This window comes from Carettochelys insculpta, chromosome 23 (genome assembly GCF_033958435.1).
Source record: "Carettochelys insculpta isolate YL-2023 chromosome 23, ASM3395843v1, whole genome shotgun sequence".
Taxonomy (NCBI): domain Eukaryota; kingdom Metazoa; phylum Chordata; order Testudines; family Carettochelyidae; genus Carettochelys; species Carettochelys insculpta.
This window is the reverse complement of record NC_134159.1, coordinates 20201168-20223110: the sequence shown is the minus strand read 5'-3', so window position 1 is coordinate 20223110 and position 21943 is coordinate 20201168. Positions and strand designations below refer to the sequence as shown.

Here is a 21943-nt window from a genome sequence, read left to right as displayed (position 1 = left end):
ATGGCAATCAGGTAGAGTAGAAAAGTGACTGTAAAAATGGCAGAGCACAGTTCCATCTTTGTTGCTCAGTTTGCAAGTCCAAAAGATTATTTTTCTAATCACTGGTCCTGCAAACTCACTCTTGGTATCTGAAAGTCATCCTGTGACTCAGACATCACCAATAAAAAGATTCTGCAATGGGAATTCAATAACTCTGCTAAGGGTGAAAGAGTCAGTCCCTGTCTCAATGTGGTATGACCCCTACAGAGCTCAAAAGTGCAACCTTATTTGAAACAGTGAAGTCAGCAGACTAATTGAGTAAAAAGGTATAATTCCTGTTATTAGGAAGAGCCACACTTTAAAATGCTCAGCGTGGTCCATGTACCTTTTCTTGAAGTGATACTTTAAATTCACACCAGAGATTAGGGACTCTAAACCAGGCATTACTGAGGTAATTACTTCATCACACAAGGGTTAAAGTCACTTGGCCTTGAAGTTGGAAAGGGTGACCTGGGGCCACACCACTTGCTGTGTTTATTGCAGAGGAAAACTGAACATTGTGCTTTTTAAGGCCACTTTTTCAAGCCCAGCTCTGAGACTTGGGCTTGCAGGAACTAAACTGCAAGGATAACTTTCTATCTGCATTTATTTGTGCTGATATTTTAGGCCCTGTAGATGTCTACGTTTCCAGTTGTACTCATATATATATATTACCCATAACTTGTGTCCTCCAGAACAGAGACCAGTATCAGAATCTGGGCCTAAAACGTCACTGGAATATTTAGTTTGTAAAGCCATTTTGAGCTGTTGTACTTGATACATGCACTTGGGTGAAGTGAAGGCACTTGGTCTCATATTCCATAACACAGCCAAGGCATCTGGAATAACTTCATACCTCGACAACTGTTGTTACTGACACATCACCCTGTAACTTTTTTACATACTGTAACTATTGTACATAAAATTTCCCTGGGCTTGTCTACATGGCAGGATGCACTGTGTAGTGAGGTGGCTGGACAGAGGGAGTCTGTGCAGAACCCAGCCACTTGGAGATGAGGTTATTCAGAGCCAATAAGGAGAAAGCTTGTTTTAACAATCCAAATATAAAAGGCTGCTCTAGAGAGCAGAAGGCAGCCTGTCCCTGAAGGGCAAGGGAGAAGGACTGGCTGCCTTAGGGAGCACCCAGGGTAAGACAAAAACCAAAGAAAACTCCAGCCTGATAGCAGCCAGACTGGGACCCTGATATAAAGAGTGGAGAGGGTGCAAGAGTTATGGTAATGCAGACCTGGGGAGACAGGCAGTAGAAGGGAGTGTAGGAAGGTGGTAGGTGGTTTCTGCTCAAGGTTCCCTAGGTCAGGGCCCATGGTAGCAAGTACAAGGGTCCCTTTTGCCCTCTCCTGGCCACAGCTTGCCCCTGAGGTCTCCTTGAAATGGGGGAGAACTGAGCTGGGGCACAGCCCAAGAGGGTAGTGCCCTAAAGAGGACACCATGGTCCAGAAGCAACACCAGTCCAGAGCTGAACTGGAGGACACAAAAGGTGAGACAAGAGGGCTCATGGGAGCTGACCTGAGCTAGTTCCCAGATGACCAGCAGGAGGCATGGAGGTGGTGAATCCAAACCCTCTTACACACTGAGCTAACTGAAAATGTGAATTTAATCCATTTTAGGCGAGTCAATGCAAACTCCTGCAGGGATGCTTATTTCACATTGGCTTAGAGTAAACCAGACAGTCCAGACTCCATGACGAGTTCAAGGGTGCACAGCTGAATGGGAGGCTGCTAGTTACAGTTCATGACATCCTGACCCAGAGGCTCATCATCAAGGCTGGGAAGGTGATTACTAAAGCTTAGTTTGTCAGTGCTAATGATGTCTAACAGTGGTTGGGAACCAGACCTTTGTAAGATATGCCCAGAGATGATCTGGATTTGATTACTAGAATTTGGTGAGTTTGGAAGGCCTGTTTATTTCAAGCCAGAGAAGCTGTGATCGTGTAATTATGCCTGCATCATGCATATCAAAGGAAGACAATGAGCAGCAATAGGATAACCTTGCCAAAACAGGCACTGAGCCCCATAAAGGTGGTAACTTTTTATTGTCTAGCTTCTTTTACCCAAGGAGCCCAAAGCACTTTTCAAACTCAACTTGTTTGTGAGGTGGAGATTATTCCACAGATGGAAAATCTGAGTGAGCGATTGATGGCAAACTGAGCCCTGATTCCAGTCCCCAAGTCCAACTAGGAGACCAGTGTAGACCAATTAGAATCATAGAGTGCTATGCCTGGAAGGAACCTCAAGAGGTCATCAAGTCCATCCCCCTACCCAAAGCAAGGCCATCCCAGCCAGGACTTTGTCAAACTGGGACTTAAAAACCTCTAGGGATGGAGAGTCCCTCACCTCTCTTGGCAATGTATTCCAGTTCTTCACCAGCCTCCCAGTGGGTTTTTCCTACTATCCAATCTACCTCTTCCACACTGTAGCTTGAGATTATTGTTCCTTGTTCTGCCATCTATCACTAATGAGAACATCCTCTCTCCATCCTCTTTAGACCCCCACCCCGCAGCCCTTCAGGAAGTCGAACATTGTTATCAGATCGCTTCTTGCTCTTCTTTTCTGCAAACGAAGTGAGGGATCAGATAGCTGAATGGAACTTGTCCAAAGTCAGATTCAATCATTTACTTTATCAATAAAAAAAACAAACACTCAAGAACAAACCAAAGGGCAACTGGGAAAGCGCCTCAGCAGAAAGCACCTTTCTGACTCAGTGGCAGGAACCTGCTCTCAGCCTACAGGATGCTATTTCACAGGACTCTTTTTGTTGGCCTTAGAATTAGAAGAGGCCAAACTTGGTGACTCGGCGCTGAAGAGAGGCGGGACCTTCACACCCTTCTGTTTCAGCATCTGATGAAAATCCAGCCGCTCACTAATTATTCTCTGGAAATCAGGCATATTCACAGGAGAATCCAGCATTAGCTGGGGAGGTGATAGGATCATTAAACTCATCCTCCTTCCACTTGTCCCCAGATCCAGGGGCCAGGCAGAACCCTCCTTCCCCACTGAATCACATACCTGCATGGCCTCCAGTACCTCCTCCTCACTGATTTCAGCTTGCGGGGATTTGGTACCTGCTGCGCTGTATGTGGCTTGAATTATTTTGCTTCGAAATCTTTCAAACTTTGATTTTAAAGAGGGGGAAAAAAAAAACCTACCTGAGTTTAGGCTGAAATGTTAAACACGTTCCCACCAATTAAAGATAGTTGTTTGTCTGCTACAAGCAAAGACTGTCTCTCACTTGAGGGTAAATTTGAAGCTATGCCAATCAGAGGGTTGGCATGAGAGCTGGCATGCCTGACCGGTTCTTCTGCCTCTGAATGTCCCTGGGAAACCAGTGAGAGGAAATTCTGCCCCCAGCTGAGTATGTGCAATTTCAGGTGGTTTCCACGAAGCACCACACAAACACCTCATGGCACCCTGTGTCTGGATTCATAAGAGAAGCAAATCCAACCTGAAGCTGGCTGGAGTTGCACATGCTTGTAGCAGGCCTGAATATAGCCCTGGAGGAATAAATGTGGAGCAATGTCTTGTCATTGGGACTCTACTTGAGGGAAGGGATCACCAGAAGGGTTGGGAGGCTGTGGAATAAAAGGCAGAAGTTTGGTGAAACCAGAGAGGGCCCAGCCAGTGAGCAGGGCCAGAAGTGGCATGCTGGGAGCAGGGCTTGTAGAGTGAACAGTGGATGCTATAGTCAATATGAGCACAGGGCCCTAAAGGTGTGGGGCCCAAGGTAACCACCTTGCTCACTCTGCCCTAAGGCCAGGCCTGTCTGAAATCTCTGGGTCTCTTTTTCTCAGTATCCCCACCAGACTCCTAAGTGAAACGATCGCCTCTGGCAAGCCCAGGAGCCCAAGCCACCAGGGAAAGGTTGGGGCACAAGTGGACTGTTAATTGTCAGCCCCTCCATTGCTGCTGCTGGAGCTGAGGTGCCAAAGAAGACAGGGCCAAGGAGCCCCATGCTGTCCACCCAGCAGCTGTGTCTAAAGATGGCCCTGACTAACCCAGGGCCTTTGATCTTGCTAGCTGCAGGCCCTCCCTCTGGGGAGAAGCCTGCAGTGAAGGAAGCCATCTTTACCCTGGCGCTGATGCACTCCAGTGCAACTTTGGCCTGCTGCTCAGCGTGCTGCAAGGCCTCGACTTGGCTCTGCAGCTCACTTTGGTCACGCAGCTGCTTCTGGATGTGGTGCTGGGCTACTATCACCTCAGCCTGCAGCTGGCTGATCTTGCTCTGCAAGTCATCAATCAGTTTGGTTTTCTCAGCCAGTTTGGATTCTTGTTCCAGCAGGTCCTGAGGGGAAATGTGGATCAGGAGAGATGGAAGAGGCAGCCACCTAACTCAAACACGTCTCGCTAGAGCAGCTGTCTCAAACTCAGAGTACCTCGGGGCTAGTGCCAGTCCTCAAAGCCTTCTAGTGGGCCAGTGGGCACCTCCTCTGGCAAGGCTCAGAGGGTGGAAGACTCCTGGTCCCACCTGACAGCCTGTGTGTTCCTCCCTGTGCATCTCCCAGATGACTTAAAACTCCCCAGGGACCTCCACCTCCCTGCCTCCTCCCCACCAGCTCATAAGGGCTAGAGTGGCTTCCAGCTGCATGTCCCCGGGGCCTGCAGGAGGTGTGTGCAGAACCATCCCATCCAGAGGACGGTGTGGCATGGCCTTCAGGGGCCCCACTCATTCCATGTATGGGATGATCCCCCATAATCAGGTTAGCCTGCAGGGCCCTGGTGAGCTTGGCCTGGCAGCAGGGATGTCCATCCTCTCCCCCTACCACTCGCTGTGGTGGCAGGAACCGCAAAGAAGCAGAGCGATGCAGCAGCCTGCTCTGCTCTGGCACCATCTCCAAGGCCTGCCCAGTCACGAGTGCTGGGGGCCCTATCCTTGCCATCAGCCCATGCCAGGCCCCGCCAATAATGTCATGGAAGGAAGCTTGAAGAAAGGGGTATAACTGTGGGGAACAGGGTGGAGCAAGAGTTGGGCTGGGGTAAGGATACAGACACACACCCCTCCAGGGCCGAAGGTACTTACATCCTGGCAGCTGCATGTGGGCTGAACTGTGGAACTGCTTGGGTCACAGCTGGCCTGCAGGCCATGAGTCTGAGATCCCTGCACTTGAGATTGTGCCCTGCTATGCCAAACACTTCCTATGCTTCCCAGCGGGCAGCAATAGCACATGCCAGCGCTGAGAAATGTTCCTGGTTTGGAACTTTGTCACCTCTCCCTCCCCTGGCTTAGCTATAATAGCTAATAACTGTTCTAATTAAAAGCCCTCAAACAGGTTTGTTCCCATCTTCATCAGTTCAGGCTGCTTAGAAATGTTAAACTGAACAATAAAGCCTATTGAGGAACTCAGTATCCCAGGGCTGGTCCCGCTCTGATTTTCACAGGACTGACTCCTCTGCAGAACAAGGGAGGACGTGGCTGGGATTGGTGTTGAGAATAACTAGCGAGAGAGACACAGAACAGCAGTGCTGGAGAGAGAGCAGAGAAGGACTGACTGGAGCCCAGAGCCCTCCCAAAATTGTATGGTTTGAATGGACACTGGCTCAGGCCTAAGTGGGGCAGAGCAGAGAGAAGGAGGGTGTCGGCTGCTGTAACCGAGCACAGGATTGTGTACCAAGGAGTCACCTGTCTGAGTCTGTAGTTCTCACTCTCTATCATTCCCATCATTTCTTCATGCTTCCGCTCTTCTCGAAGGCTGGAAAACTGAGAGAACAGGCCCCAGTTAATGCCCCCTCCCTTCTTCTACACACCCCGGAATCAGGATTTCCCAAATTGTTAGAGAGGAGAACCAGCTCTCCCACAAACGTAAGTCCCCAGTTTGTCACATAGTGAAGTCCCCCAGGCTGTGCTGTGTCCTGTGCCTGTACCTTGGCAGACATGGCTTGTAACTGAGTTCCCCGCTCTCTGAGTTCCTTCTGCAGCATTTCCTTGTCAGACTCAGCTCTCCGTAGCTGGGACTCCTGGAGTGCCAGCTGCCTTTGCAAAGAAGTGATGGCACCTGTAACATGCAAGTTGAGTTTTGAACCAGCTGAATCCCTGTCAAAGCCCACAGGAGGCCTCCCCAAGTGATTGAAAAGGGGCCAGTCATTTTCTTCTGTAATCCAATAGTCACCTGGCTGTGGACATAAATCATCTTAGAAGTTCAGTGTGGGTTAACATGCCAGCTGAATGATACTTCATCCTTCATTGCATCACCACATTGAAGGGCCCATTTTTAATACCAGCCAAATTCCTCTTGTGCAAGGGTCAAAACACACAGAAATGGTCTGATATGCAGACACTCCCTCCAGGGTAGTGACAAAAGCTGGCCATGTCACAGAGTGGCTATAGAGCTATGGCTCCTTGCCCAAAAGGGGCTCTCGATCAGCACCCACGTCATTCAGTGGTGCCGACTTTACCGAGCACTTTTAAGTAGAATCTGCCCTTGGTTAGTAAGGGGAGTCTATCGGGCAAGCTGCCAAGGGAAATCATTCAAAAATAGTTTCTGGTGTTGGCAAGCTGCCTTTAAAGCTGCAGAGGGAAGAGAAGCTGCAGCCTTTCAAGGAAGATCGAATTTAGATCCTTCCTAAACAGTGGGATCTGAGTTACCATAATGACTTCCTTTTGCTCCCCCTAACCAGTATACAACCTGTTCACAGAACAGGGGGAAAGTCTGGGACCTAGTCACTAACATTTCAGATATTCTCAAGTTTCTAGCTGTCCCATGTTCCCCAGATGCTAGCCCTGGTACCTGTGGCCATGTCATAGTCCATTTTTGCTTTCTCCAGTTCTTTACAGAGTTCTTGGTTCATTTGCTGGAATTCCCTGAGCTTGATCAGGGACGCCTTCTCCTCCGCCTCTGCCTTGTTCTCCTCTTCAGAAGCCTCTTCGCTCTCTGTGCCACTGAGAAGCTCTTTTTCCATGTCTTCTTGCCTTAAGCCCTTTTGTTGCATTTCTGAATACTGTAATGACAAAAGGACAGGCAAAATTTTACAAAATACAGCATTATGTGGAGACAGACTTGTGCTAAAATGCTCCTTCTCTGGAGATGAATGTTTGGAGGGACACAAGTCTAAATCTGGAGTTGCATTTAGAGCTCCTCTCTAACCCTGAGCAGAGACCTAATAATGGAATAGTGTAACTTATGGGGAAATATTGACACAGGAAAATGACCCATTAACTGCTGCAGCTTAATTACTGGTTCCCTTTTAATCTCTGAGTTCTAACCCAAATGCAGGAAACTGCCCTTCCTGTTCTCTATCCAAGAGTGCCTGTTGTGACCGGTGCTAGAGCCTCTGAAGATCTGACCAGATCTAGATATTAAAAACCATACAGTCATGGGTGTCATGCTCCCAGAGGCACAGCCCATAAACCAGGGGCAGACCTGGAACAAGATTACTGGAAGTTCATTATTGGGGCTCCTGACCAATTAGGTTCAAATGAAAACAGACCGTGAACTTGACCCAGAACCAGGCTATATCTTCAGGTTACTATAAGAGAAGATGAGTCTGACTATTTGGCACTTTTAAACATGAGCACCTGCAATGTGTTTACGCTGGAACTCCTTTTTGGATCTGTGAGGTTAGATGTTCTAAAGATCTGTCTCTAGGCCCCTTCTGTGCAGTTAGAAAGACTGATTTATTTTAGGATCTGTCCACAATGCTCTCTCTAGCTTCTCTGGTTAGACAATTTCCCTAGGATTTTCACAACCGTGCACTTGGGAAGGGGGATTAAATTATATGAATCTTGTTGTAGACCACAGAAATCCCATGGAAAACTACTCCCAAAGCACACGCTCTCAAAGTGGAGAGAAATTTTTCTCTAGGTTCTGCCGTTAAATCTGGTGTGCCTTCATTTGTACTAATGTAGCTGAAAGCAGAATTTGGTACAGAGATGTTAATTTAGTCTTTATAATGTGGTTTCTAACTGCTCTGGTTATCTGTACACACCTTCCCATGTCTTCAGATCAGAGACCCAAGGGTGATGGAGGAGAGAGACGCAGTCACTAACTCCCACATAAAGCAGTAATGTGAAAAGCAAATAACTGCATAGACTCCTCTCATTCTACAGGTTGAAACTCTCCTGTCTGGCAACACCCATTGTCCAGCAGGACCATGGTTGTTGCTGGACCAGAGAGCCCCAGCCAGGGCCAGAGCAGAGCCCTGCTGGTGGCTTGGAGCCCTGCTGGCGGCCCGTGCTGGGGAACCTCAGGGCAGTCCCAGGGCAGGGTGCCAGGTTGGGGAGCCCAACTGGTGCTGAGAAGCCCTGCCAGCAGCCCCACAGCTGCAGGAAATCCAGCCCAGTCAAAGGAGCCCAGCAGCCCCATGGGAGAGCTGACAGGAGTGGGCCCCTCCTCCAGGCAGCCTGGGGGCCTGACTTCCCCTCATCTGGCAAATCCCCTCATTCAGGACCACTCAAGTCCTGAGGGTGCCAGATGAGAGAGGTACAACCTATATTGTCAGTTCCTTTAGCCCATGTCTGGACTAGGGCAGATCCTCCTTTCACCTCCTTTTCCAGCTGCCGTAGCTCATCCTGGTCTTTTATCAAGGACGCGGACAGGCTTGCAATCTTGGAGTCCAGCACTTTATCAGAGTAGCTTAGTTTTAATTTTAAGCATGCCACCTCCTCTCTCAAATCCTCCTTAGTGCCACTTGGTCCTAAGCCATCCTGCACTGAGCTGCTGAGCCGAGGCGTCTCTGTCTTGCTGTCATCAGCTATGGGTTCGGAGGCTGCACCTTTCTGCAAGAGAAAATTTAGCTTGAGGGGAAACTACCTAGGAAGCTAAAAGTGTAAAGCTACTTTCCACAGTCCTAGCTTGCAGCACATAAAGGTAAGAGGCTGGTGCAGTAACCACAAATGTACCTCACTTCGTCGGTGAATTCTTAGTGCTAGGTTCTGGGGAAGCTAATCACCTGTTTGGAAAATGATGCACAAAGGAGCCCTCACTGCATTCCATTCTGCTTCAGACTGCCTCCGACCAGCACAGTCGGCAGCTTTATTGTGTCTCTTATGAGCATCATAATCAAAGTGGGACTCCAGGTCGTGGGTGGGGGAAAGTTATCTGCATATAATTACTCAGAATGCCATTTGATCTCATTGTGCTACTTGTGAATGGTCACAGAGAGGTAGCCGTGCTAGTCTGTATCTTCACAAAACAAAAAAGCAGTCCTGTAGCACTTTAAAGACTAATAAAACAATTTATTAGGTGATGAGCTTTTGTGGAAAAAGAACTTCCAGCTCTGAGGAAGTGGGTCTGACGCACAAAAGCTCATCAACTAATAAATCATTTTGTTAGTCTTCAAAGTGCTACAGGACAGCTTTTTGTTTTGTGCTACTTGTGAATTCCGAGCACAAGAAGGGCCTTAAATAGCTTTTTATTGAACCTCATTTCCTCAATCTTTTGGCATTTTGTTTGGCTTGTGTGTGTGCATGCATCTGTGTGAGGAAATCCCCTTTCTGCTTAGAGCTTAGAATCATCCAAGCAGAAGGGACTGCAAGGGTCTTCGTCAGCTTTTTCACTAGCTGCGGCCACTGCTCGTAGCCATTCTGTCTCACTATAAAGTCTATTTTAAATGCCCACTTTGTTTCATACAGGGAAAATGAGCATAAATCACCTCCTCTGTGATCACACTTTTCCTTTTGAGTAGGTCCAGATGCTTCTTCATATACTCCATCTCCTCCCTAAGGATAGAGATCACATCATCCTTCCTTGCACATTCCACCTCACATTTTGAAAGGCGATTGATCTCTTCTCCCATCATCAACAAGCATCGTTCCTGGGAACAGAAGCAGGCATAGTGGCCACTCAAACAATGCATCTCGATGGGATATTGGTGGGTAAGAAAAAGGTGGACGAGTGGCATACAAGTGGAGGATGTACTGTATTTTAATACCAGCTAATTTATAGCAAATTTAAAGACATTCGTATAAGGTACTAGGACCCAGGACTCCTAGATGTTTTTTCTTGTTTTGGTGTGGACTTATTGCCCTTCCCCACTAATTCATTCTTATATTTCACTTTGCTTTGAAAAATAATTTTGAGATCCTTTGGTGAATCCATTTATCCAAATACAATTATATTAACTTTATTTACATCACACCTTTAATGTTAATTTTATAGCTGGATCACTTGCGATTAACTACATGCTTGATCTGTTCTTTTGGAACTATTATAGCAATCTCACCTTCTCACGGATTACATCAATGTACCATGGGATTTTGCTCTCTCTGGATCCTCTTCGTTGTTTAGCTAGAGCTACTCCTTCTGTGAAACTTTTCCATTTAGAGATACCTGTGAGACTTTTACTGGGTAAGAGCTGGCCAGCTCGTGGGGGAGAAAAATAGGCTAAAAGTGGAAAGAGCATTTATGTAACTATCAACCAGAAACATGGAAAACACATTGTTCCATCAACAAATCTCTATGAATAGTCTCAACTCCTTGGGTTCCACTTCATGGTATCATTTTAAAACTGCTCAGAAAATATGATTTAGCGTATTGAATGAAAATTAGTGACACAGTCTGCAATGGGTAGGCTTTAAAAGGCAGTTGCATACTCTGGCCTGTATGCAGGAACTTCTGTGGGTGGGGAGTGCTGTTTTTGTAAATGTAGACTGAAATTTTTTTAAATATAAAGGAGTTCAGAATAGTCATGGAATGAGTGTGCATAAGAGAGGTCAATGAAAAAACTGAGTGGAAGCAGTGAGTGGTAAAATGATTTTGTTATACTAAAATATACAAAGTAATAAAAGTTTTATAGAATTATCTTCTGGGATCTTGCTATACTATTGTAAGTGAAAAATAATATCCCTCATCCCGCTCCCTTTCGTGTTGCTAGCAGCCAAGGGCATGCTGGCAAATGTAGTCCCTTCCTTGCTCAAGGGCCAGCTCCTTAGGCAGAGAACTGGTCAAGGAACTTCAGCTCATAAGGTGCCTTGGGTTCCCCCCATCATGTCCTGCAGGCTCCAGCACAGCAGGGAAGAAGGGAGTAAAGTCGGACATGGCGGTGCTAGGGGCGGCGGATGTTCTCACCCTTCACAGCCCTTCTGTAATACAGGCCTGGTCTTGTTCAAACTGTCTGCTGGCTACAACCTCACAGCAAAATCCTCCAAATTGTGTCTGAACATGTATGCATCCTGCATATAACCACACATATACTGGAATAGGGACCCTGAAGGACTATCGGTAGAACTTCTATCATGTGATGCAGGTTGCTGTATGGAATATATAGCATAGAGATCATGTCATGCCACCAAGTAGTTCAAAAGAGCAACCAAAGCAAGTCTCCTATAGGAAACACCAGTTATGTAACACACTGCCTTGCAAAAGCACCAGTTACACAGCAGGTTTTCATCCTTATGGGAAAACACTCATGCATACAGTCGTCCTCTTACCCTTACCTGGGGAGGCTGAGTCTGATGAATATACGTTCTGAAAGGCAGCATCCCACTCTTCAAAGTCAAGTTGGGAGGACAGAGTAATGGTACTCATATTATAAGTCAAATCAGATATCTCTGGTAAAGTGCTGTCTGCGTTTAAAAAACAAATACTTTGTTACCGCTAAGTCATTTTTCTTTTTTGTTATTTGGCATGAAAAATATTCGTTTGGTAGAATCCAGATTCTCAGCACTCTCTGGTTTATACCTTCTGTTACATAAAGTGTTGAAATACTGCCCAATTCAGAGAAATGAGGAGAATGTGAGTTTTATGCAAATGAGAGACTGACTTAAATATTATACATTTATACTAAATTCCTAGCTCAGATATGTGAGGAACCAATCACATTTTAATATCCAGCTAGATTTACGTGGTCAAGGTAACACAAACTCAGGATCAAATGAAAGGGGCTCAGAGCTGGGACACCTCACCCTTCTGAGTAAGAAAAAGTGTGTCTTCACAATCACAGCAGTTAAGTTAAAAAGGGAACAACAAATCACCCAGAAACTAGTTCTGAAACTGTGTTCAGCACCATAAAACTGTCACAGCCCAGTGTGAACCCGAAGGTTCCTTACCCTGAAAAATGGGGCTGGTGTTCAGGACATAAAGGCTACGTCTACACGTGCAGCCAACATCGAAATAGTCTATTTCGATGAATAACGTCTACACGTCCTCCAGGGCCGGCAACGTCGATGTTCAACTTCGACGTTGCTCAGCCCAACATCGAAACAGGCGCAGCGAGGGAACATCTACACGTCAAAGTAGCACACATCGAAATAGGGATGCCAGGCACAGCTGCAGACAGGGTCACAGGGCGGACTCAACAGCAAGCCGCTCCCTTAAAGGGCCCCTCCCAGACACAGTTGCACTAAACAACACAAGATACACAGAGCTGACAACTGGTTGCAGACCCTGTGCCTGCAGCATAGATCCCCAGCTGCCACAGAAGCAGCCAGAAGCCCTGGGCTAAGGGCTGCTGCCCACGGTGACCATAGAGCCCCACAGGGGCTGGAGAGAGAGCATCTCTCAACCCCCCAGCTGATGGCCGCCGTGGAGGACCCGGCAATTTCGACGTTGCGGGACGCGGATCGTCTACACGGTCCCTACTTCGACGTTGAACGTCGAAGTAGGGCGCTATTCCTATCTCCTCATGAGGTTAGCGACTTCGACGTCTCGCCGCCTAACGTCGAAGTTAACTTCGAAATAGTGCCCGACGCGTGTAGACGCGACGGGCGCTATTTCGAAGTTGGTGCCGCTACTTCGAAGTAGCGTGCACGTGTAGACGCAGCTAAAAAGGGAAAAACTCTTCTCAGTAGGACTACCCTACTCTGCTTCTAGCCTTTCAAAAGACAGTGTGGAATAGCTAGCATAAATAGCCTGAGTGCAATCAAAAAGCACCCTACCCTGACAAGGGGACAGATTTAAACATGGAAAGGATGCTGAGTGAGAGAAAGCAAGAATCAAAAGTGGTGTTGGTGATCCTGTCCCCTCCTCCCCTAGGTAACCAAAGAGATGTAGGTCTTAGAGCCTGTTTTCTGATTTAAAAGCTTGATTACTCTGACTCAGCCCTCTGAGGTGAGGGCCTTATGAACTTAAATTGCTCCTTTCCTGATCTGTTGTTCAAGGGAAAGGAAGACAGACATCCTGCCTCCTAGAACAACAGGAAAAGTTGGAACTCTAGATGGCTGGAGTGGGTCTGGAGGCCCTCTGAAGATTTTTTTTGTTTGCTTATTTAAGTAGTCTTGGCCTCCCTCAGTTGTATCCTGTACACTTGCCTTTAGGTTTTTCAATTGCCACTTGCCAGGCTTTTCACTTTTAACTTTATGGTAGTGTTGAAGAAATGCTAAATAAGTTATATTCTCAAAAGTGCCTACCAGGAAATACCCACTGGTAAAGTGCAAGATCCATATAGAATGTTGAAGCTATGCTGAGGGAATCATTAGTACTCTAAATACCAGCAATTAGATGAACGGCTAAACAATTTGTAGGACCTAAACAGGAGTACTGGAGCAATAAGAACTGTCGTAGAATCATAGAATCACACAGCTGGAAGGGACCTCAAGAGTTTGAGTCCAGCCCCCTGCCCCAAGAAGGATCAACCCCAACTAAGTTATCCCAGACATGACTATGTCAAGCCAGGACCTAAAAACCTCTAGAGATGGAGCTTCCTCCACCTCCCTTGGCAGGGCATTCCAGTGCTTCATCTCCCTCCTGGTAAAGTAGTTTTTCCTAATATCCAACCTATTCCTCTCATTCTGTAACTTCAAACCATTGCTCCTTGTTCTGCCATCTGACACCACGGAGAACAGTTTCTCACCATCCTCTTTAGAGCTCCCCTTTGGGAAGTTGAAGGCTGCTATTAAATGACCCCTCCGTCTCCTCTTCTGCAAATTAAACAAGCTCAAATCCCTCAGCCTCTCCTCATAGGTCATGTGCTCCAGCCCCTTAATCATTTTTGTTGCCCTCTGCTGAGCCTGCTGCAACACATCCACATCCTTTCTATATTGGGGGGCCCAGAACTGGATGTAATACTCCAGATGTGGCCTCACCAGTGCTGCATTAAGGGGAACAACCACTTCTCTAGATCTGCTCGAAATGCTCCTCCTAATGCACCCCAATATGCCATTGGCCTTCTTGGCTATGAGGGCACGCAGTTTACTCATATCCAGCCTTTCATCCACTGTAATCCCTAGGTCCCTTTCTGCTGTACTGCTGCTTAGCCAGTCAGTCCCCAGCCTATAACAGTACTTGAGATTCTTCTATCCCAGGTGCAGGACTCTACACTTCTCCTTGTAAAACCCCATCAGATTTCTTTTGGCCCAATCCTCCATGTGGCAGAAATAGTGCAATATATTATAGGAGAGATTACTTCAGATTTGCTGTTCTCGCTCATGAGCCTTACCAAGCTGGGTTGTTGAAGTTGCTTTGTTACTAAATCTAGGACATCCAGGACGCATTAGAAAAGATCTCTGTAATTCCTTCACCTGGGGTTCATACTCTGACTCAGAGAAGCCAGCAGGTTTGAGATCAGCCTGGAAAACAGAAGTAAATTAGACCATTAACTGGATGTGTCTTATTCAGAAAGTGCTTTTTAACAGTGGTGACTGGACAGTCGCCTCTCCTCAAATGCTGATGAGCTCTAGCACCTTGGCATTGCTTCAAGTAGGGGATCACCTGGTGCATAGAGCAGGCATGGTCACCTGGAAAGATGCACTCAGAATATTCCACATGTCACCAAGCAAACAGGAAAGGAAATTTTCCAATTCCCAAAGAATATAAAGGGCAAGCCAGAGTGTCGGTCACCTGGAGTCAGGGCAGGAGAGTTCAAACCGATGACCAGAGAGGTGAGAAGAGGCATTGTGGGACAGGTATCAGAGGCCAGTCACAGCACTGAAATATACCCATGTGTCCATACAGGAACTGAAGCCATGGAGCAAGAAGCTTTACGCCTTTCATTGAGGTGGTTTGTGCACACCAAGTGCCTTGCCTGTGTGGACACCTCAGGAGTTACAATGCTGGGAGCTGATTTATTGTACTGTAATTTGCCAGTGTAGACAAAATGTAGGAATTTTAGCATTCGTTGAACACTTTCTTTTCTCCCACTTACTTTCCTTTAACATTTTCAAGGGAGTTAGATGCCCAAATCCCATTGAAACTGTGTGCCTAGCCCCTTTTGAAACTGCCAGTATTAATCGTGATAGTGAGGTTATGATTTTGATGATAAACAAAGCACTGCAATTACATAGTAGGGATGCAAATCCACTTATTGCCATTATCTGCATATTGCAGTTGGCCTTTGCTGCCCTTCCCCTGAGAGGCCCCAATGTTCTGTGGGTAAGCAAACGGCAAATTATCTGCTCCTGTAGTGCACAGAATTCATTCTGCTTAATAGGATCTTCCTTTCTTTGGCGCTCAAAAATGAAGCTGCTGCCCACGATGCCATCCTGCCAGGTGCTAGGTACTTCACAGAAGGCGTATAGCGTATAGCCCCTTTGCTTCCCAAATCAAATCCCAGTTTATCGTGTTTACAATGTGATTAAAGAACAGCGTATTAAGTACTTGGTTCTCATAGTAGCGTTTGACTGCTTGAGCCGATTTACTCAGTGTGGATCTGCCGCTGGGAAGCTTCCATACTGGTGTCTCTTGCTTTCGCCTGCTCAATTCCTGGAGCTCACTGAAGCCCTTTGTCATTGAGTTCATCTCTCTAATGGTGTTTCAACAATCTTTGCCTTTCACAAAATGGAGAAAGTGAAAATTAAAGGGAACTGTAAAAATCTGATAATTTATTTGCTCATTTGTGTTCCTGGTAAGTTTAACTTGGAGGTTTTCAGACTATGAGATCTGCCCCAACCCCCTCCCGGGCAGAAAGGAACTTCCCTGGGGATGATCAGTGACAGCAGCCCCATGTGGCAGGACTTAGGGAAGAAGCACCAAATTCTCCCCCCTACTCAATGCCATAGGCTACCCCAGCAAGTGGCATTTGTCTATTTTTGTCTGGGTTGAGGAACTCAGCTCAAAGAGTTTGAAAACTGCTTGTCTAAATTATCATAATCATGAATCCCAGTCATTTTCTGCTCAGAGAAAACGAGCCTCATCTCCCAGAAATGGTATGAACTTTATTTACCCTTGTACAGAACACACACTTCTCTTTAATTAGGGAAAGGTGATACAAGACTCCCAGAAATATTTATAGTAACAGAGAGGGAGCTGTGCTAGTCTATATACTATCAAAACAAAAAAGCAGTCAAGTAGCACTTTAAAAACTAGCAAAATAATTTATTAGGTGAGCTTTCGTGGGACAGACCCACTTCTTCAGACCATAGCCAGACCAGAACAGACTCAATATTTAAGGCATAGAGAACCAAAAACAGTAATCAAAGTTGACAAATCAGAAAAAAATTATCAAGGTGAGCAAATCAGAGAGCAGAGGGGCGGCGGGGTGGGGAAGTCAAGAATTAGATTAAGCCAAATATGCCAAAGAGCCCCTATAATGTCCCAGAAAATTTGCATCCCGGTTCAAACCACATGTTAATGTGTCAAATTTGAATATGAAAGAGAGTTCAGCAGCTTCTCTTTCTAAAGCAGACTGAAAATTCTTCTTCAATAAGATGCAAACTCTTAAGTCGTTAACAGAATGGCCCACTCCATTAAAATGTAGACTAACTGGTTTGTGGATCAAGAATGTTTTGATGTATGTTTTGTGCCCATTAACACTTTGTCTGAGAGAGTCTGAAGTCTGTCCAATATACAAAGCATCTGGGCATTGTTGGCACATGATGGCATATATGATGTTAGTTGAGGAGCATGAGCATGTGCCTGTGATTCTGTGAATAACCTGGTTAGGTCCAGTGATGGTATCGCCAGAATAGACATGTGGACAAAGCTGGCAGTGGGCTTTGTTGCAAGGAAAAGTCTCAGGACTGGTATTCCTGCAGTATAGACTGTGGCTAGTGGTTAGAATCCTCATAAGGTTGGGAGGTTGTCTGTAGGAGAGAACAGGCCTGTCATCTAGGGCCTTCTGGAGTATGGCATCCTGAGTAAGGATAGGTTGTAGGTCTTTAATAATTCGTTGCAGTGGTTTGAGTTGGGGGCTGTAGGTGATGACCAGTGGTGTTCTGTTCTTGGCTTTTTTGGGCCTATCTTGGACTATTTTGGTCTATTAAAGACCTACAACCTATTCTTAATCTAATCCTTGACTTCCCCACCCTGCCACCCCTCTGCTCTCTGATTTGCTCAACTTGATAATTTTTTTCTGATTTGTCAACTTTGATTACTGTTTTTGGTTCTCTATGCCTTAAATATTGGGTCTGTGCTAGTATGGCTATGGTCTGAAGAAGTGGGTCTGTCCCACGAAAGCTCACCTAATAAATTATTTTGTTAGTCTTTAAAGTGTTGCTTGACTGCTTTTTTGTTTTGATAGAAATATTTATGTAAGAGGTAGCTGTCAGTCATGTAATATTTTGTGACCTCCAATTCTTTCCTTTCTATCTCCATTCAGTTGCTTAAAGCAAGTGCTTAACATTAGTTCCTGGGGCAAGTGTCTTCCTAGACATACACAGAGTTTCTGCAGATGTGACATTTAATTCACCATTGCAGTTATGCTGTTTGCACAAGGTTTCTCTCGGCCTTATGCAGCATAACACAGTTTGAGTAAATCCTTCCAGTAAATGTATGATCAAAGCAAGGGAATCCACGTGAAAATCAGGCTAATAAAGGGACCATAATCAAATGAGGGCTATATGCCATGTGCCCCTCAGGCTTTTGTATCTCTTGTCAGTGCTGAAGCCAGTGTTGGTAAAATAGCATATTGGGATTTCAGCTGGGAATAAACTTTACTTAGTAATCATGCAGTTCTGACCCTATGCACCTGTTACTTCCTACACCTGTGGCTGAACGCTCAGGATCACTGCAGCACACTGGGTGTCACAGCTGCTTTGTGAAGTTGTTCAGACGGAGAACGCAGGGCGAGGCATTGGGCTCCTGGGTTCAGCTCCTGGATCTGTCGAGATTTAAGATGTGCAACAAGACAAACCACTGAGACTCGAAGTAACATAAGAGGCTTCTGGTTTGGGGTGCAGAAGGTAAGGTGGCTGGGTTTGAGAACCAGGAGGGCTGAGCAGCTGTAACAGGACCTGGGGATGAGCAACCCCTCTGATAATGGAGCCTAGGCGCCTGTTGTGGGACTCCCCTGCCAGAGGCCGAGTTTGAAGAGCTGTCCCTGCCCCATTCTGTGCCTCAGTTTCCCCACCTATAAGATGGGCCAAAGCTGACAGCCCAGCAGACAAAGGGGAAAGCTGGGGGTGGGGGGCTGAGCCGGGTAAGGGGTCAGGCGGCAGCAGATAGGGGGTGGCTTGCGGGTTGGGAGCGGAGGGGGGCAGGTGGCGGGGGGAGGGATGGCTCAGCGGTTGGGGGCAGGGAGTGGAGGGGTCAGGCTCGGGGGTGGGGGGGAGAGGAAGGCGGGGCGGTGGGCTGGGGGGTCAGGGGGCTGCTCTAGGGGTTGGGGGGGCTGGCTGGGGGCGGGGCTTCTCACCTGCTGCGGCCCCCGCCGGCGGCGCACTCATCCAGCCTTTGCTCGACCGGCACAGCCTGCCAACCCCCGGAGCGGGGCGGGACGGACAGGGGCGGTAACCAATGAGCAGAGGGAAAGGCGAGCAGCGGGCGGAGAACCGGTCCGGCTTGTGGACGCCTGTTGCTAAGCAACGGGCGGAGGCTGGGTGGGGTGAGAGAGGCATCTCAGAGCGACCGCAGCTGCTGCGCCCCTGGCGCCTAGCGCGGGCACTGCAGGCTCCCTCCGCCGGCCCTGCCCGCACTCTGGCTGCACCGCTCCCGTGGCCGGAGCTTGCGGGGGCAGCATGGGGCCTGGGCCCTGATCCTGGGCGCTGGGGATCCCGGGGCCAGCCTCCGGCATTAGTTCTCCCCAGCCGGGCAGGAGAGCTGCAGGGCACGCACCGCCACAATGCCCAGAGCCCAGCGGTCACAGCCCTCTGCCGGGGGGGGGGGGGGGTACCCCGGAGTTAAATATGTCCCTCCTAGGGCCGGGGGTTGCCCCTGCCTCTGCCGCTGGTTTGCTGCCGGGAGCTGCCCCTGGAATCCTGGGGCCCCGCGGTAACTGCCCCCATCCGCCCCTTCCTCTCCTCTAGCGCCCGGGTGTGCGAAGGCCCCCCCACTCGGGGGTGAAATTTCATGGGGGAGGGGTGCAGCACCATCAGCTGCTTGGTCTGGGGCTCATCCGTCTCATGAACATGCTGAAATTTGCTGCTGGGTTTAGGTCTGTGCAGTGACCGTTATAGACCCTTTAACAACGGTTTTCCCTTCCACCGACTTACTGCACCCGCCCGAAGAGTTTTCCTGCCATATCATCCCCACTGACATGCCCCTGGGTTTGCATTACGGGGGGGCGGAGTCTGGTAATCGCAGGGATGAAAAATGGGGCCTTCCTTAAAGTTTGCTCGGTCCTGCCCTAGGGCCACTGTACCCACCCGCAGGCAAACCGCACCCTCCCAGCCCTGCAGCAGCACCTGGGACAGCCGGGCGCCCAGAGCCGGGGTCGCCTCGCTCCCTAGCGGCAGCCGGAGAAGTGAGCCACCGACTGGAGCAGCACAGGGGACACGGCCGGCCGAGGGACCGGGGCTCCCAGGAGGTAGGTCGGTGGGTGGCTGGTGCCCCTCGGGCGGGACCCCAGTGCGCTCTCCGGGAGCAGAAGGGGGCGAGTCCGCGGGAAGCAGCCGCCCGCTGGGGAAGGGGCGGTTCAGCACCTCCGCCTCCGGACAGCTCCTCGTGGGGCCGGCAGCCCCGGCTGGAATCCGAACCCTCGGCCCACTTTGAACGGAAACAGACCCGCCCTCCGCCCACGCCCCACGCCCGCCGATGGCTCTCTGGGCGGCTGGCGCCTGGGGAGCGTCTAATCCCCCGCCCCGAGGCAGCCAGGTGGGAGACTGAGGCCGGAAAATGCTGGGCAAGTGGGTCATCCTCCTGGGTTTAACCACCCAGATTCAGAGCAGAGCCCTGGGTGAGTCGTTCACTAGCAGAGGGCGTTAACCCCCGATGCTCAGCTACCACTGCGGAGAAAGGGTCCTTAGGAGGCCCGGGTACATCACCGTCCTGGGTGAATCTAGAAGCCTGGAGTCAAAACTATCTTTTACCCTTTGCTTAATCGGGTCTCCCTCGGCTAGGACCGATTCCCCGAATCCTAAATTCCAACCAGGCGGAGGCATTTTACAGCTAGACCTGCTGCTGAACGGCGAGATTTCCACAGTGCAAATGTCCTTGTCCAGAAGCTGTTAAATATGTCCTCTAAGAACACAGCTGCAGATGAAGACTTCACCCAGCAATGGAAAACATTGATCCAGATGAACTCCTGTGCAATTTGTTTCTCATCAGGAATCTAGATTTTTGGAGTGATTCTATTTAAAAGAAAATTAAATTACCCATTTGTGTGGGTGATTCAGTTTCCAGACATGCCGCGGTGCAGCTCCCAAGCCTTATTGGCCTGACCCATGGCCCCCTGAAAGTTGTTGGAGATTCTCCATTAATTTCAATGGGCCAGACCATATGGGACTTTTTTGATTAAATCATTCTATCAGCTTTGCATACTGCTTAGGAGCAGGGATGGGCTGGGGAAGAGGAAAGGTGGTCTAGGTGACCTCTTGAGCTTCCAATGCAATCCTACATTTCTGTGAATATTTATCTGTGCTGTAAATAGTCTTTCTTTTCAGATCCGTACAAGCAGGAGTGCAGTACAAGGGAAATCCAGTGTCATCCACAGGCCATTTGTCAACTGGATGAAGTGACAGCCAATTTTTATTGCCAATGTCTGCCAGGATATGAGGGTGATGGCACTAATTACTGCCAAGGCAAGTGATATCTTGAGCTACTTCTGACTGCTTGTTTAGGGGATCTCCTTTCACCAGGAAGGTGCATGGATCTATGCTTTAAAACAGGGGCCCAGGAGTTAGGACTCCTGGTTCTCTTTACTTTAGTGTCTCACCTTGACCAAGTTACATTATCTCCTTGTGCCTTGGTTGACTTACCTATACACTGGTATAATAATGCCCACGTCCCTCACAGAGGTCCTATAGCAGTCAATTAGGGGTTATTGGTTGCATTGAGATCCTTCCATGGTAAGGACTAAAGATGTACAAAGTATTATAGTATTATTGCAGGTAAGCAAATTTATGTACAGTAAAGACATAGACTAGGACAAGCCTTAGAAGGATAGACCAATCCATCTAAACATGAACAACTCTCCCCCTTGCCCCCCACCATGGGCTTCCTGTGCCTGGAGGTAGTTGATACTACTCCTATTGTGAGAAGGAAATAGGCCAGACTTTTGCAGTGCTTTCTGCAAGTGTTTTTCTGTGTATAGAAGCACCATTGGAAACCACACAAGCCATATGATTGAAACGAAGATTGGTTTTTGACATCTTCTATCAGTACTGATTCCCTAAGATAACAGTAATAAACAAGGGCAGGTGAATGCTGCTTGCCAGGGTTCTAAATACAAAGGTGTGTGTTTTTTTCATTTCTAGAGCCTGGTGTCAGCATAACTGTTTTCAATAAATCTGCTTGTGATGGCTTTGGAGAGCAGGTTTGTCTTATCAAAGTAATGACTGGAGGAAAGGTCACTTTCAGGGTCTCTATCACTGGGAACCACCAGCCTTATCTGATACAGTGGTACAAATTCTACTCAGCCCAAGGCCCCCAGTTCCACAGGTATGTGGAGATTAGATGTTGCATTGTATTACACATATCATATCATAGGTTCATCTCCTATAGTGCTTATTACAGGAAATTATCTATTTTTACAGGTGGTTGTGTCACTGTTGGCCATGCTGGGGAACAGTTTGGATAAAATAAGAACAGCCAATCCCAACAATATAGGGCTTGGAAGGGACTTTACAAGATTATCTAATCTAGCACCCTCCGCTATGGCAAGACCAAGCACATTTAGAGTGATCATCCCTAATAGAAGTGTGTCTAACCTGTTCTTAAAATCTTTCATGA

The 21943-nt window shown here is 47.9% G+C and overlaps 1 protein-coding gene across 6 annotated transcripts; it reads right to left on the bottom strand.

Moving 5' to 3' along the window:
- Positions 1-2081: 2081 nt before the first annotated feature.
- Positions 2082-18532, bottom strand: CCDC27 (coiled-coil domain containing 27). Of its 6 annotated transcripts, none has more exons than XM_074975679.1 (12): positions 18471-18532; positions 17808-17939; positions 14343-14472; positions 11404-11532; positions 10191-10351; positions 9621-9782; positions 8512-8745; positions 6758-6968; positions 5895-6025; positions 5653-5730; positions 4105-4317; positions 2082-3149 (listed from the first exon to the last, which is right to left on the bottom strand). In XM_074975679.1, the coding sequence occupies exons 3-12, from the start codon at positions 14395-14397 to the stop codon at positions 2772-2774; spliced, it is 1752 nt and encodes a 583-aa protein (XP_074831780.1). In that variant the 5' UTR covers positions 14398-14472; positions 17808-17939; positions 18471-18532; the 3' UTR covers positions 2082-2771. The 6 variants fall into 6 exon arrangements, with proteins under 6 accessions (XP_074831780.1, XP_074831778.1, XP_074831779.1 ...); XM_074975677.1 differs by lacking the exons at positions 17808-17939; positions 18471-18532 and adding an exon at positions 15500-15640 and having other exon boundaries at positions 2082-2948; positions 3045-3149; XM_074975678.1 differs by lacking the exons at positions 17808-17939; positions 18471-18532 and adding an exon at positions 15500-15640 and having other exon boundaries at positions 2082-2909; positions 3045-3149.
- Between the last annotated feature and the right edge of the window lie 3411 nt (positions 18533-21943).